The sequence below is a fragment of the Urocitellus parryii genome, chromosome 6 (genome assembly GCF_045843805.1).
Source record: "Urocitellus parryii isolate mUroPar1 chromosome 6, mUroPar1.hap1, whole genome shotgun sequence".
In the NCBI taxonomy this organism is placed as follows: domain Eukaryota; kingdom Metazoa; phylum Chordata; class Mammalia; order Rodentia; family Sciuridae; genus Urocitellus; species Urocitellus parryii.
In genome coordinates, this window is record NC_135536.1 from 15,640,749 (window position 1) to 15,657,619 (window position 16,871).

The following is a 16,871-nucleotide window of genomic DNA, read 5'->3' on the forward strand; positions in this document are numbered from 1 at the left end:
ATTTAGGGAAATTAGAAAAGTTGCGGAAACATCCAGGTTTCCTAAATTGTTCTACATAAACTGTGGCCACGAGCTAAAGACAAGTACATGTTGTATTGAGTTAGATCCGTTCAATAGGAATCGTTCTTGTCGGGATTCTCCACCCCTCTCCAATTCTTAGTCAACATAAAGCTTTAAAATATTTGTCCCATTTTGTAATTAGTCTAGATTTAGCAGTGGCTCTTCCTGATTTGGGAGGAAGAAGGCTTGACTGTTGCCAGGCAACGGCTCATGCTTGACTGTTGCCAGGCAACGGCTCATCCTAGTGTTAGCTGCCAGCAAGCTGTTGGCAGTGACTGTAAATTCTTTTGTCTTGTTAACAAAAAATGAGTGTTAAAGATACAGCAGTATATGAAGTCTGTTCTGTTGTTCAAATATCTATAACCTAAGTGATAAATGCCTACACTAATGTAACCTCCATGGGCTGCTGAAATTTATAATGTACATAGGGGACCTGCTCGCTCCTGTATTTAAGTTACATGTCCTTAGCTGACAGCACCAAAGCTCACGGGGAGGGACAGTGATGTAATAAAGGTGTGTTTTCTCCAGATCTACTCAAAGAATTCGAGGTTTTTGTTAAATTATGGGTTGTGACGTGTAGTGAACCTCCAGCTTAAACATCTCAAGTGGGAGCCACGGGTGACCTCGGTTCCCATGTCCTAGCGTCTCTGAGTGAGTAAATGCAGTGACATCCAGCCTGTGGGAAGTCCTGCTGCAGGCAAGGCTTTGTCCCTCCTCCCTCCTCAGCTCAGCCAGGCTCAGCTCAAATTTTCTAGGACAAAACTTCATAGAACAAATTCTTATTTCATAAACAAATATGATGTGACTCATCCTTTGAACACATAGAATTAAGAAAAGAAAAAAAAACCCACCATTTATTTGGCTGGTGGGTTGTTTTTTTTCTTTCTTTTCTTTTAAGAAACTGCAGTGTCCCAGGCTTGTCCCTGGATCACTCAGCATTCTCTCTCTGGATGACCTGTTTTAAAGGACACTGTCTGTCAGGGGTCATGGAGAACATCAGGCACTTTGGTGTCACTCTATTGACCCCTGGCTCCATGCAACACGGATGCTGAAACCACGTCTTGCAGAGGTCTGAAAGGAGGAACTGGTTGAAAGCCTGTTTTCCTAAGGCTTGTCCCCCTCCCTCTCCCGCTTGGCCAGGCTCAGCCCAAATGTTCTAGCGTGAAACTTCATACAACATAGCCTGTGTTTCCTCTGGTTCCTAAGCCCATACTCTGTGTCTTTTGGGGCCCAGTTTTCAGAAAGTGTCCAGAGTGGTCCAACTGCTGATTCCGAATCTCAGGAAGCATCTTTCTCCGCTGCAGCTGCAGCCATGGTCCTTTTCCCCTTAAAGCTGGACATTTTGGATTGCCTCTGCCAAGCCTCCTTTCCCAGCTCAGTAGACAGATGTGTCAACACAGATGTGTCAGAGGCAGCAAACCCTGAGCTGTCCCTTTTCAGGGGTGTGGTTTTTTGTTTTTTAATACTACGAGCCACAGAACTACTTGAGCGTCGTGTAAGCACACTGGAGCATGTTAACAGCTGCCTCTCTTAAAGTTGAACCAGCTCAGAACTAAAAAAGGATCTGCTTTCAGGTTCTGCTCAAGTTTGCATGTGACAGCATCAAAGCTATTTTTAGTGGAGTGATCACCAGCAAGAAGCTGAAAACGGCTGCATTCAACTCTTAGACAGTGGAAAGAAAAGATCGTTCGTGCACGGCTGCAGCTTTTGAGTCCATTGATATGGGAGACAAAGGGGTGTGTAAATCTGTTCTTCAAAGTTATGCAAGCATCGTGTCCCCTGTTCAGAGCCCCAGCACCTTTGCAGAGACTAATGTTAATTTAGCGCTTGGCTGCTCAGGCTTCAAGTTAAACTAGATGCACTGATAGGAGCGAATTGCGGGACTGTCCTTCTCCGTGTCCATTCTGAAAGGAAGGCAGTGTGTGGACTCTCAGAAACATCCACCAGACTTTACAAATGTTGCTTGTATCATCTCCTCAGTTTTCCTTATATTTTCCATAGATGGCAAAAGTCAAGTGACAGTAAGAAATAGGAGCTGGGCTTTATAAGTATCATGGGTCACTTACTGGCTCTGTGACCCTTGCAAGTGACTTCACCGTTCTGAATGAAGTGTTTTTAGCTTCAGAATGAGGCATCTGATACCATTTGTGTATGCTGCACAGGGCTAATTTATTTTTTTTTTCAGCAAACATCTGTTGAATACCCACTCCATGCTGGCCACCGGGACTTTAGGCTAATAGGACAGTTGTCCTTGGAAGAGTCACAATCTAGCTGCTGCTGCTTTATTTTTTTCTTCTTTTTTGGTACTGGGGATTGACCCCAAGAGTGCTTACCCACTGAACCACATCCCCAGCCCTATTCTATTTAGAGACAGGGTCTTGTTACCTTGCTTAGGTCCTTACTAAATTGCTGAGGCTGGCCTTGAACTTGTGATCCTCCTGCCTCAGCCTCCTGAGCAGCCAGGATTACAGGCATGCACCACCATGCCCGGCATTTAATCTAGCTTCTAAAATGAATAAATTACAATCATGTGATGCACATGTAGACAGGCTCTGCTCTGGACATGGAGGAGGGAGGGGAAAAGAAATAAGTGAACAGTATTTTTTTTTAAGAGTACACAAGAGTTTGCAAAGAGGTGAGGGGAGGGCATGGAATTCCAAGGAGAGACAGTGAGTGAGCAAAGATAAAAGTGAATGGCATTCCATGACCCTGAAAAACTCACTGCCATCAGAGCAGGAAAACTGGAAGGGTGGCAAGTCATATAGCTGGAACAAGTTAAGCCAGTCGTTTTGAGCTCAGGAACTTGCACAGGCCACAGGCTGCAGGGTGCCAGGGGTGGTTTTGAGCACATGATTGATGGGATTATGCAAAGATTGAAATTATTGTCTATGAAGATTCATGCATCTGCATAAATGAAGTGGTAGCAGTTTAATGCAAACAAAGGATACATTAAACACAGAGTTGCTTTTCCAGAAAAGCTAAGGCTGGGACAACAGCCTTGACGCTGGGTGGCATGTGGTTCCTTTGAACCTGGCCCTTAGAGAGGGCGGAGGTGGACATAGAAGTGCAGGTGGAGGGTACAGAGTAGCTTACTCTAACACCTTTCCTGACCTAAGCACATGCTGGGCTCTGCAAGTGGGTTTGGAGGACGAGTGGCACCCTTTAGGAACTCTCAGGCCAAGTGGCCCTGATGAGGAAGGTGCCCCCTACCCGCCTTCCTGCAGTGAAGTGCACGGTGGGCAGCTGGAGATGATCCTATTGACCTAGCACCAGGAAGCAATCTGTCTAGTTCCTCCTGTGGTTTCAAGAAGCTAAGATTTTTCCCAAGTGTAGCTAAGGCTTTAATTATATGGCCATCCTTGTATGCCATGGGAATTTAAAGAAGAGGGGGGAAAAGGGTACAGTTGGACGGAGGAATGGCTCGTAACTTTCTGTGGCACAGTGGAGTGTAATCGACAACAATTAATTGTATTTTTCAAAATAGCCTTGGGATTTTGAGTTTTCCCAACACAAATAAGTGATAAATGTGTGGCATGATAGATGTGCCAGTTACCTTGATATGATCATTACCCATCCTGTGCATGTATCAGAATATCATGTGACAATTATTATGTGTCATTAAAAATAAAAACAAGATGGTGTGTCCAGCCCTTCTCATATCTTAGTGCTTTCCTCTTAGAGGGATGGATTTTAGATAAAATTTTTACTGTTGTTCCTTGTATCCAAGTTCTCCAACCTCACTGACTGTCTCAAATCCCTGGTGGGTTCCACCTGTCCATCAAGACCCTTTGCGTCATTGTCAAGGGAAGGAGAGAGGACCCGGGCATCCTCAGTCTCTGGGTCTCTCTGATCTAGCATCAGCCATACACCATTTCCCCTTGGGCTTAACATGCCCAGAGAAGAAGGGTGAGGTGCTGTCCCCACACCATCTTCACCACCTTTCCGCGTGGACACTCCAGACCCAAAGGGTAGCATTTACCTACCATTTAATTATTTATTAAATTGTGGTTGAATGCACATGAAATGAAATGTATCATCTTAACCATTTTTAAGTGTGCAGTTATATTAAATGTATTCATGCTGCCACCACTATCTTCCACTTCCAGAACATTTTCATCTTTCACAACTGAAGCTGTACCCATTAAGCAGCCACCCCTGGGCCCCGCCACCCAAGTTTGACTACTCCGGCACCTCTGATAAGGGGGTTCAGAGAATCTCTGTATTTTTGTGACTGGCTCATTGTGTTATAGGCTGGAGCCTTCTTGGAAACTGAGTCACTGCAGAGAACCCCCTTTAAACCCTAATTCTTGTGATCACATCAGAATGATTTCAGACATGTCACTCAGTAACAGATGTGAGTTGGGGATAGGAAAGGGGAAAGGGGGACACTCTCAAGGGAGAGAGTAGGTCCTCTCAGAGAGGAGAGAGAAGGCATGTCTCTCCTGCCTTCCTGTTTTATTGGGGGTCCCAGGGAGTTTTCCAGAGGCTCATCCAGGTTCACCTCTTGACTTTTGATGGACAGCAGAATACCATCAGACGTAAGTCCCCACTGCCATGACAACCCTAGGTCGCTTTGGCCCATACTCACCAGTTCCAATTGGAACCCATTACCGATTTTATGGTTAGGGGGCAGTTACCCTTATCTTGCTGAGTTCTGGGATCTGGTCTGTGTAAGGGTCACAGAAGTACCCCCCTGCATGGTGACCTGTGTTCTTCTTACCAGCCTCATGGGGTGGCAGGGAGTTGCATTCCTTTTGTGGGTTACAGGTAGTTTGCTGAGGAATGGGTCTTATCCTGTGGATTTGAGCCGGGCAGGGCTGCAGGTAAATTGCTTTTTGTGACTAGTAATAATGACTAATAATAATAAAGCACATGGGGGTCAGTAAGGTGGGCCAGTTCATAGAATTATTCCCTTAACTTTATGCTCTGCTGTCCACATCTGTCTGTCCCCAAATGACCTCAGGGCTTATCTACGTTGCAGCAGGTGTCACAATCTCCTTTTTAAGGCTCAGGAATGTCCCCTGATATGTATTACTGCATTTTATACATTCATTCGTCCATCAGTGAGCACCGAGTCTGCCTCCACCTCTTGCCTCTCCTGAATAAGCCGAGGTGAACATGTGTGCAAATATCTCACGTCCCTGCTTCCAGTTGGTTCATTTTGGGTGTATCTTCAGGAGGATTCCTGAAGGACCTGGTGGCACTAATTTTTATGTTAAAGTTTTAAGCCTTATTTAAATTCTCACGTGTGGATCTTGCTTTTTGCTCTTTCTTTCACAAATGCTGAGCCTCCTATCAGGTGAACACAAGGGTAGCTCGCCCACACCTGTCCAGTTGGCTCCCAGAGGGGAGCTGTTTCTCCTCTTTCAAGTCCTTTGGAGAAGTTGAGCAGATCCCTGGCCACTAGGCAGATATCTGGGGAAATCCCAGGCTGCTCCAGAGATGAAGCTAGAACCAAACTGTCCCTAGACTTGTAGCTCTAGGAACAGCTGCTCTGCTTTCCTCAACTCTACCATTTTAATTGTGATTAGTAGGTTCATTTGCATCTAAAAGGAGCAGTTTTCTTATCAGCACCATTGAGTTGGGAACCAGTGTACTCCATTTATATAGAGTGGCCCATTTAAACCGGGGCCCATTAAGCAGTAAAAGTAAATGTGGATGTTTTACAAATGCAAATACATCATGCAAATAATGTACTTTATGCTGAATGATGCCTTGGTTTTCATATGTAAAATTAGAAACTGTGTAGCACAAAGATAATGATAAACACCTTTGCATCTGTTCATAAGATGTATCCTGAGCTGCATGCATCTAAAACTGTAGCCATGGTTTTAAGCAGAGTTTCTTTGGTATACCCTGACACACATTCCATATTATCAAAAATATACATGTACTTATCTAGTTATTTATATATTCCTTAGTAATCAAGAAATCACAGAAGAGTAGTCCAAATTACCTAACCTATTACTTGCCATCAATGATGAGATTTATAATTTTGTTTCCACTTTTAAAGATTTTTGAGTTTCTATGTGAGATGATGATTGTGAGCCAAGGTGTGCTACCATGTAGGCCTGTTCCTTTGTAAGAGATTTAATTATGTCTACAAGATTTTTTTTTTAATCCTTAGCATTTGAAATAATTCTGTTTGAGCGACGTGTGTAGCATTCCTACTATTTTTCAAAATCACTTAGTAGAATTATGACAACCATTTTCTGTGTGCAGTGAACTTGACCTAGTTCTGGGAGGAGAGCCACCCTAAGCCTCTGCTCTTGTGGCCTTTCTGCTCTTAAAGTCACACACACACACACACACACACACACACACACACACACACCCACCCCTACCTGTGGAAAGTGGATAAAAGGTATAAGGCCATCAGAGTTGAACACAACCTGGTATGACTAATTCCCAAGTGAGCTGTTTAGCCAAAATTGCCAGAAGAATGGAGAGGAAGGGGAGTTTGCAGGGCCAGAAGAATTTCTCTGGGATCAGGGATTTGAGTTGAGTCTTAAAGGATGGATGGGATATGAAGAACCAAAGAAGACCCAGGGAGTTGGGGATGTGGCTTAGTGATAGAGCACTTGCCTAGCAGGCTGAGGCCCTGATGCACACACGCAGAGGCAGAGAGCATGAGACTAGGCTTTGGGGGGCATGAAAGAGAACCACCTCAGTTGGGCACTAGAAACAGTGTCCCCAAGCCCCACCTTTGGTTCCACCTCTTGGAGAAGTCTGCTAACCCAGGGGAGAGCCTTGAGCAGGCTGGACTCAGGGAAAGCCGCAGGGGCATTAGGCTGGCTGACCAAGTCAGGGAGACCTTGGAGGTGGGGGATCCATTGAAATGTTAATGGAACAGCTCCACCTGAGTTGACCTGGGGCCTGGGTGGAGGAATGCAAATGGAGGGAAAGTGGTGGAGCCTGGGGAGGTGCTGGAATGGGTGAGGAACTAGAGGGCTCCCCTGGGGCAGTGTTAGCAACTCCAGACTTTTGACCTTGAGCATTGTAGATGGGATCTCCAAAGGAGGAATCCACTTTTTTTTCCTTTTCATCCCTCACAGGGATGCTAAATTCAAGTGTAAACTTTTATTCCCTCAATAAATATTTGATAGGTGCCAGCCAGGTTCCTAGCACAGCAATAGGTTCTGGGAATTCAGGAAAAAAAGAGACAGCAGTGTATTGGTGTTTCTGGGAGTTAAGTGTCCTGTGTGGGGCACAGTGACAGGTGGTTTGGGGTTGAAATGCGCCCCCTTCCCAAATTTATGTGTTGATTTCCTCACCTCCAGTACCTCAAACCATGGCCCTATTTGGAAATTAACTTGTTGCAGATGTAATTAGATAGGATGAGGCTATACCAAAGGGTGGACTCCTCTAATATGACTGGAATCCTTATAAGTTTGGACCCAGACATCCCTGGGGGCAGGGTCTGTTCTGTGAACCCAAAGGCAAAGATCATGGAACCAAAGATGTTTGGCAAGTCCCCAGGGGCCAGGGAAGAGGCCTGGAACAGGTTTTTCCTCAGAGTCTGAGAAGGAACGGGCCCTGCCAACACCTTGATCTTGGGCTTCTGGCCCCCAGAACTGTGAAACTATTAAGTTAATGTTGCTTGTGTCACCCAGCCTGTGGCAGTCCTAGGAAACAAATACCAATGTCATTAAATCCAGGGCACTGTGGCTTGTTCTAGAGGGGACTGACCAGCTGGGGAGGCAGAGGTGGGAAGCTGCTGCCCGGTTTGGACAGACATGAAGGGGGTGTGCAGGTGAATGCCGAGTCAGGACCCAGCTCCAGGCACATTCCCCGGGTCAGGAGACCAGATGAGCTAGAGATGGGGAATTGGGAAACCCAGATTTGCCATGAACTTGCTTAGGAAAAGAGAGGAGATAGCGAAGAGGAGATAGCGAAGGCTCGGGATGCCCTTAGTGATCCCAGGGCCGTGTGGGGCAGACGCTAGCAAAGCATATGGGATGCCATGCTGGAAGAGTGTTTCCAGGCTGCAGAGGAAAGGATTTTAAGACAGTAAAGTCAAAAGCAACAGAGACGATCTAGTTAGTGGAGAAAGCCTCTTATGTGAGAGTTGGGGTTGGGGGAGGCACAGAGAGGGCTTACTGCTGAGGGGAGGTCAGTTCCCCTTGTCGTGGCCCATTTGTATTCCTATAACAATACCGGAAGCTGGGTAATCTACAAAAAATAGACATTTATTCCTTGTCCATCTGGAGGCCGGGAAGTCCAAGATCAGGGTGCTGGCAGGGGTGTAGTTTGAGGGCCTGGTGTCTGCTTCCAACAGGGCACCTCGAATGTCACATCCCTACATGGCAAAGGGCAAATAGGGGCCACAGTCCCTCTGGCAAGCCTTTATAGGGGCCCCTGATCCTGTTCACAAGGCACATGTAGCTTCTAAAAGGCCTCAACTTCTTTATACTGTCATATTGGCAATATCTGGAATTTGGAGGGGGCAGATTCAGAACTGTAGTGTCCCCGAATGGCTGGGAGGTTGAGAAGCCGTGGTGACCTCTGAGAGTAAGAGAATCGCAGTCAGTCCAGGAGGTTGTGACCTGAAGGAGCAGAGGCCACACTGTTAGCTGTTGGACTTTATCAATTCGGGGCAGAATTATGAAGCCAAAAGGAAGACCTGGCCACCTGTTGATGTTCAGTGATGGTTGAGATCAGAAGGTATTTATCCTGGGAAATGGGAGGAGAGTCGAGAGAGCCAAGTTTTCAGAGAAAAGGGGCAGTGGTAGTGAACAAGGAATTGTCCAGCCCCAAATATCAATAATGCTGAGAAACCCCAGTGGTCAGTGGCGAGGAGTGAAACCCAAACTTCAAGACCTGTGTCAGATGCTCACAGCCATGTCAGCCCTGGGGTGGCACATCACAGCCTGCGTGGTAGAGGGCACACAGGAATATCTGCTGGCAGGAAGTCAGGATGGGCATCCCTCCGATTTTAACATTCAGCCCAAGTCACAAAGCAATTCCATTTCTTCCTGTGTTCGGTGTTTTACCCTCAAATAATCTTGCCAATCTGTTGGTTGCAGTTTTTGTGGATCCAGAGAGGGCTGTGTGGTCACTTGGTGATATCAGCCTGGGATGGCAGGCTGGGCCTGGGAGGTCTCCCCTGGTCTCTACCTCCTAGTTGCTCACCAGTCGGGATTTGCACAGGACTCAGGTGGACTTATCTTTATTTCAGCCTTCTTTAGAGGAGGTGGACACTGTGATACTGTTCCCTGCCAGCCCTTTGATTTTTGAGGGACCGCTTATTGTGTTTTTGGACTGAGGAAATAGCACTTAGAAGATCTCAAAGCATCTCACACACACAGCATCTTACAGGAAAGAGGAAGATGGGAAGTTCTGCTGCCATGGATGTCTCAGGAATGCAGAAGAGGGCCACTTGGGGGAGAGTGCGAATGAGGAAGCGCTGCATCCTGCAAACTGCCACAGTGTCCCTGTGTACCTTGAGCACGTCACTTAACTTCTCTGAACTGCAGTTTTCTTGTCATTGAGACAACCACAGAGATTTTTGCCATTTACAGAGCACCTTTTTTTTTAAACACCCAACCTCATTCTCTCACGCCAGCTAGATACTATCATTTGCCCCCGGTTTACAGGCTTGGGAAGTTAAAAGACCTCAGCTGCATTTTGCACAGATTCCCTGAATCCAGTTCCTTTGTGCTGTCTCCACTGTACCTCTGATTGGACCAGAGATCCTTTTGAATGCCCAGATGTTCCAGATGTTCATGTTTTATTATTTGGGAGGTTCTAAAAGAGTTGAGAGTGTTCAGGAGAATTCCAGGTGATCTCCAGAGCCCCTAGTGCTGCTTCTCCAATCGTGGGTGATGTTTTGTGACCCTTGAAACCTTGCATGCGTCTGTCCGGGCTGCCCTGATGTTCTAATATTTTCTTGTGATTAATCCACGGAGGTTAAAGCAATGAATGCCAAGGTGTTCTCTCTTTCAGTCTCTCATTCCCTGCTTCAGTCTGCCCCCGTCTTAGGACTGCCTGGACCGTTTACTCCTGGGTAAGCAGAGTGCTGGTGGGTGTCGTGCTTCTCAGGGGGTGGCCTCCACTCTCAGTTTCCAGGGCTAGGGATGTGGTAGAAATCAGTGTTCCGTGGCATGAAGGACAGTGGGAAAGCGAGAGCTTCCACGAGGACTAAATTGGGAAGAGCTAGTCTTTATGGCATCCTCTTCCTCTCCCCCAGTTGGTTTGGGGTATCCACTTTTAAGTATGGGGACTGTTCTGGGGGCGTCCAGGGGAGGTTCAGATGGGAAATGCATGGATTGGATCATCCTTCCTGCCCCGTATCTTCAGGCCTCTGTTCACTGTTTTCCATAGTTCCTGTGTCCGTCCTCTCTTTCGTCCTTCTCCTTCTTCCCTCCTTCCCTCTCTTTCTTACATTTTTATTTATATAAAACACACGTGACATAAAATTTACCATCTTAACCATTTTTAAGCGTGCTGTTCAGTGGCACCAGGGGCACTTGCTTTGCTGGGCCCCCTGATCTCCAGAACTCGTTTCATCTGCAACTCTGCACCTATCCTTCTTCCCCTGGGGCCAGCCTGGCAGCCACCTTTCTACTCTGTGAATCCGACTTCTCATCCACGGGAAGTCCGTCAGCTTGTGTCCTTTGTTCTGCCTTCTTTCAGGTAGCCCCCCACCCCCCGCCCAACTCCCCCCACTCCATCCTGGTTCTAGCCTCCTGTCCTTTAGATGTAGCGGTTTATGTTTGGCAACTGTGTTGTTAGGAAAAAGGACTTTTCTCAGTTAGCTTCTCATTAGGCCCCCAGACAGTCCAGGCTGGCAGATAGAGGTAGGGTCTTCCAGAACTGCCAGGGGGCTGCGTTCCCAGTGTTGAAGCCCACGAGTGTAGGACAGACACCTGACGGATCAGGCAGCCCCACAGCCTGTGGCCTCACAGTGTCCCCTTGGGAGCTCCTTGTGTAGCTGAGAGTGCGAGGCCTGGGGATGACTTAGGTATGTGGGTCTCTGGCAGATGCCGGCGCTGTTCAGGACGGTATCGCTCCTCTCTTGGGATTTGCTGGCCCGTCGCTAGTCTCCGTGATCAGCTGGATCAGTGTTCTCAAATGCCAGTTCACAGACCTGCTTTCTGGCAGGCAGGGCCCTCCTAACCTGTTGCTCTGCTTCCTTGTCCCAGGGTTGGTTTGGCGTGTGCCGTTGAAGGTCGTGGGATTCTGTGGGCACATTATTTAAAGGAGACATTTGTGGGGCCACCTTCCATTGTTCCTGCTAATAGGAGCCCATGAGTCTTTCACGTGTGGTTCCTCCGATTGCTTTCTCTAGCCTGGGACTTTGCCTTGGAGAGATTGCTCACAAAATGCCATCCACAGCCTTCTTCCATGGGGAGGCATGCCTGAGAGCTTGGTGCTGGAAGAGAAAAGCAGAAAGATGAGAAATGAAATTGGGGCATTGACAAGTGTCTCTGCAGTCCCTTGGGCCAGCTCCAGGAGCCCTGGTCTGGTCATGGGCTGGTCACTGACCAGTCCCCTGTTGCCCTAAGTCCCTTTACCTCTCAGGACTTCTGCTCATCTGTAGAAGGGGAAGGTGATTCTGCCCTGCCACCTCACAGAAGGAGAGGGGCTTGTGGAGAAGTGTTGCTCATTGTGCTCAGTAAATGATGATTTTTTTTTTTATCTCAGTGTTAGGCAATGTGAGGACTTTGCAAGGTGACTAAGACACACCCAGGTTAGAGGGGACCTTAGTGGCTATTTCACATGGCAGTGACCATTCACAAGTGTCACGTGCTCGCACACCATGGGGCGAGGAGCTCCCCATCTTCTCAGTGCGCGCTAACCTCCCCTCCTCTTGGCTTGCCACTGGAAAGGGCGGTATAGACCCTCCCCAAACACTTTTGACCACTAGTTTCTTCCCTAGAAGATCTGTGTTAATATACATTTTAAAGTGATTTTGTGTGTGTGCGTGTGTCCTTTCTGTTTTTCCACACCAGGGATTGAACCCAGAGTCACCCAGCCACTGAGCCACATCCCCAGTCCCCTTTTTATATTTCATTCTGAGACTAACTGGGTCTTGCTGAGTTGTTGAGGGCCTTGCAGAGGTACCAAGGCTGGCCTTGAACTTGTAATTCTCCTGCCTCAGCCTCCCCACTGTGTGGAATTACTGGTGTGCACCTCTGTGCCCAATCATATGTATTTTTAATGAACTCTGAGCTCAGAAGGTAATACGCCAAGAAAGAGAAGGAAAAAAATATATATCTATCTTAAGTTTGTTGCTGTGCCTGCCTGCCGCTGGGCAACCAGAGCCATCAGCCTTTCCAGGGACATTTCTTGTCTCTTTAAATGGAACCAGAGGAGGTTGGAGGTAGATGACTATGATAGTAAGTTCCTAGGGATCATCAAATAGGATTTTTAATTTTTTCTTCCTAGTGTCTTTTGTAACACAGAGCACAGTTCTCAATAGGGACTTCATAAATCCTCAAATCTTCTAACAGTTAGAAGATATCATTTTGAGGGACTATACAAAAGAAGAATACGGAATATGAAGAGCTCAAAAGCTTTGCAGTCAGTACGGCAGGAACTGGCTAACCCTGGGCTGGAAGGAGGCCCCTCAGGAATTCACCGTTTACCAGGGGGCTTGGGCCAAAGACTCCACATCTTTCCATTCCTGGAGTACAAATTAGAGGGACAACAGAGCAGGATGGCTATAGAATTGTGATCAGTGACTTAAGTATGTTAAAAGGCCGTTGTAGAAAATCTGTAGGTAGATTTCTATCACACAGAGTATTTTCCTTATCTAAACCACTGGATTTATCCAACCTCAGTTCCCCACACTTGCTCCATCCCTGGTGTCTGCTCGGGTTTTCAGCCAAATCAAGGTCAGGATAAAGAGGAGATTTGGATGGCGGTAAGCTGGATATCCAGGCTCCTGCAGTAATACTCAATTATTGAATTCTCTAGAAACACCAACTCTTCTATAATGAAGTCCTCCGTTTTTAAATATCTTTATAAATCAGGCAGTTCAGTATTGGCCACAGCCAGCTTGCTGTTTTCTGCTTTGTTGTAAAAATAAGATGGTAAAGCCCCGGGAGCTTGCTAGGGTTGTTAAAAGATCATCTTAAGCATTTTGACGCACGTTATTCTTCATGTGACTTTGAGCCTTAAAGGCTCCCAAATGGAATAAGACAGGAATGAGACAGAAGAGAATTTAGCTTGCTGCCATCATTCTGAACCCTGGAACCCCCAACCAGGGCTGCAGGTTTCCTGGTCACTTGGAGGCTACACCTGCCAGGCTGAGAATTGGGTGTGTAGGAAAAACCATGGCCAAGATGCATTGTTCTCATTTACTTTGAGTACAGTAGAAATGAAGGAAAATTAAACAAAAAGATTCATTAGCACTAAGGTTCACAGTCCAGGTACTCCGAAAAGATTGCAGGTTCAATGCTAGACCACTGCAATCAAGCAAATGTGGCACTGAAGTAAGTCCCATGAATTTTTTGGTTTCCTGGTACGTATAAAAGTTATATTTACACCATGCTGCAGTATATTAAGTGTGCAATAGCATTATATCTAAGAAAACAATGTAAATACTTTAATTTTAAAAATACCTTATCACTAAGAAATGCAAATGATCATCTGAGCTTTTGGAAAAATGGTTCTGATACACTGGCTTGACCCAGGTTTGCTAGAAATCTTTAATTGTAAAACAACAACAACAACAAAAACACAAATCCCTGCAATATCTTTAAAGCACAATAAACAAGATATTCCTGTTTGTGCTTTCTAGCACATTTACCGCAGTCTTGATGTTTAATAATATTTTTAGTCTGTAACTTCCTACTTTTCCGCAATTATCTATTGTGTTCCTATATGACCAGACTCTCTGTATCTCATGTAATGAAATTCTGATAGGCAGAATATCATTGTATTTCTCTTCCTTGTTAAGGGCGCGGCCATCCTGTATAGCCAGAGACCCCAGTTGACTAGTGAAGCATTCATTGTATAGCCCTTCAGATGTGTGTGTGTGTGTGGGTGGGTGTGTGTGGGTGTGTGTGTGGGTGTCCGTGTGTCCGCCAGACTTACAAATGTATTCCTCAGGCCAGTTTTTTAGTTTTTTTAAACACTGAATGTGATTGATAATACATTAACCAATATCATTTGCCATGTACTATTTCAGTGAAAGTAATTTATATCGCCTCTCAGATGCAGTAACATTTTGAACTAAGTGTTTTCTAACATTAATCTAAACCAATCCTTTTTAGAATAACCTACTTTCCACTCTAAGGATATTTTGCTAAGACTGGCTTGGTTGTAAAGTTTTCCACTGGATGCTCTAAAACAGTGAAAATGTTCGTCTATAAATGCAGTAAGTGTCTTTGTGAAATATTGATCTTTCTTATTTTCTTGCCTCTCTGGTGACCAGACTGTGGGTGGTAACATGTCTGCAAAGTGTTTTATAGGGGATGGAGTGCCACCTTTTAAGCCAAGAAATGGAAAACAGGAGGCAAACAAGAGCCTTAGAGGAAGGAGGGTGTTGATCAAGGTTGCATCTGCACAGAGAGGATTTGGTGGTAGAAATGCCAAGAAGGGCAACTTTGCATTTACTATAGGCAGGTGGTACCAGGAAGTGCCAGAAGAAAACCCACTTGGTTTCAGAACACATGGGCAGGTGTTCTTTGCCACATAAATTCATGACATTCGGAACAAGTTAGCAAACATTTTCAAGTTCTGAGCTGGGCTGCCTAGCGCTGTGTGTGTGCTGTTTGTTCACCTGCAGGCGATTTCAGTGCCCAGGTGTGACGGGGCCAAGATGGTAAGCAGAATACTCACACGACAATTAAACACACCTAATGATTTTTAAAGGTACATTTTCAGAGGATGTCAATACAGCATCCCTGGGGCCATCGTCCGAGGCCCCGTGAGGGTGCCTAGGCGGGCGTGCAGGGGTCTTACCTGTGTTTGTCTTCTCTTGCAGCCCATCAGGTCCACCCATCTGGCCGGGCAGTACCTTCTTCAAGAGAAACGGAGCCCTTCTGCAAGGTAGGTGTCTAGGAGACCTCGCTGCCCCTCAATCCCCTCCTGACCCCTTTGTGCTCAGTGCCAACCAGAGAGGGGCTGCCCTCTGGAGAAGCGTGACTGAGTGATTGGGTCTTGTGCCCACTTCTCTTTATTTCTTCCTACTCAAGTAGGAGTCATGAGTCAAAACCAGGCTTCGGGACTGCTGCTCTGGCCCGTTGTCATTGCTCATGTTCCAGAGCGTCTGGGTTGCTTTGGTGGAATGAGGATGACGTGACAATTGGGATGTGAAAAATGGTATGCACACGGGGCTGAGGAGAGCGAGCCCCTGGGCTGACAAGGAATGGTTCCGGTGTTCTGACCCTTGGCCTCGTGGAGGTGCACTCATTCCTTGCTGTCCCCTGATGTCCATGTGGGCCTGGAAGGCTGTTGTTTGTACTGAGGCTCAGAGTAGAGCCCCGCCCAAACCTGTCCCCACAGCGTCATTTGCTAGGGACACACTTGCTGATATTTGCCCATTCTCTGCTGCCCTGGACTAGCTCTTGCCCAGTGTTCTTAAGGATTTCAAAGTGCCTTTCATCTCTGTGCTGCCTAGGCTGGCCTCCAATTCCTGACCTTAAGTGATCTTCCTGCCTCAGCCTCCTAAGTAGTTGGTAGTACATACATGTGCCATGGTGTCCGACTATATTCACTTTTTTAAAAAAAAAATTTTTTTTTAGTTGTAGATGAACACAGTACCTTTATTTTATTTTTTTTCTTTCTTTTTATTTTATTTTTTAATTTTTTTAATATTTATTTTTTAGTTATCGGCGAACACAACATCTTTGTTGGTATGTGGTGCTGAGGATCGAACCCGGGCCGCACGCATGCCAGGCGAGCGCGCTACCGCTTGAGCCACATCCCCAGCCCCAGTATCTTTATTTTAATGATGTATTTATATATGGTGCTGAGGCTCGAATCCAGTGCCTCAGACGTGCCAGGCGAGCTCTCTATCACTGAGCCACAACATTTACTTTTGAAATGGGTAAGATTAAAGATGAATAAATGGTTAAAAATAGCAAAAAAAGATGGATTACAAATACTCTGAGATATTACTTTGTTTTGGATATCTGCTCTGTAGAAGAACCGGCCTCCAAGCATCTTCTAGTTTTCTGTCCCCCTGAGCCTCTGCTGACTGGCAGAAGTCATGGGAGCACAGCTGCCCAAGGCAGATGCACTGGATTGTACCAAGCACTTCAGAACCATGCTGGCTCACCGGGAGGGTGTTACTGCCTTTTGATTGGTCTAGAGCTGGTTAGTCTCCGTCTTTTAGAAGTACACGCAGAGGCTAACCACATGTGTGAAGGGGTAGGATATCCATGTGGTTAAGAGGAGAGGCATTTATCTTCAGATTTCTGGAGTAGCTCAAACCATTGTGAGAGATAGCATCACATTTGGTTGTTCGTGGACTGTGCCATCGAATTCTGTGTTTCTCAAGGTCTGTAAAATCAAGAACTTAAGGATTTCTTTGCACTTGGCTTCGTTCAGGTGCAATTTAGGCAGGTATGTTTGGTTAACTCTAATTTTAGTAGTTGTCATAGATATCCTACATATCTAAGAAAATAAAAGGAATTGCCTCCACTCTCAAAAATGAGTAGTTTTTTTAAAAAACTATTCTGTTCTTCTTTCAGATTGTATCATTAGAAGCTGATTTTTTTTTTTTTTTTTTTTTTTTTTAATGCTGGGGATTGAACCCAGGGACTTGCTGCTAGGCAAGCACTCTACCAACTGAGCCATATCCCCAGCCCCTGATGATAGACGTTCTTTGGGTTTTTCTCAAGTGGATTTCAAAGTTT

At 46.0% G+C, this 16,871-nt stretch overlaps 1 protein-coding gene across 4 annotated transcripts in view; it reads left to right on the forward strand.

The window, feature by feature from the left end:
* Foxn3 (forkhead box N3) overlaps positions 1–16,871 on the forward strand; it is a 384,721-nt gene that overhangs the window by 259,063 nt on the left and 108,787 nt on the right. For all 4 annotated transcript variants that reach the window (XM_026394242.2, XM_026394241.2, XM_026394243.2 and 1 more), the window contains one exon: positions 14,996–15,060. In XM_026394242.2, the coding sequence (XP_026250027.2) occupies positions 14,996–15,060 (65 nt within the window). The remainder of the gene's footprint in view (positions 1–14,995; positions 15,061–16,871) is intronic.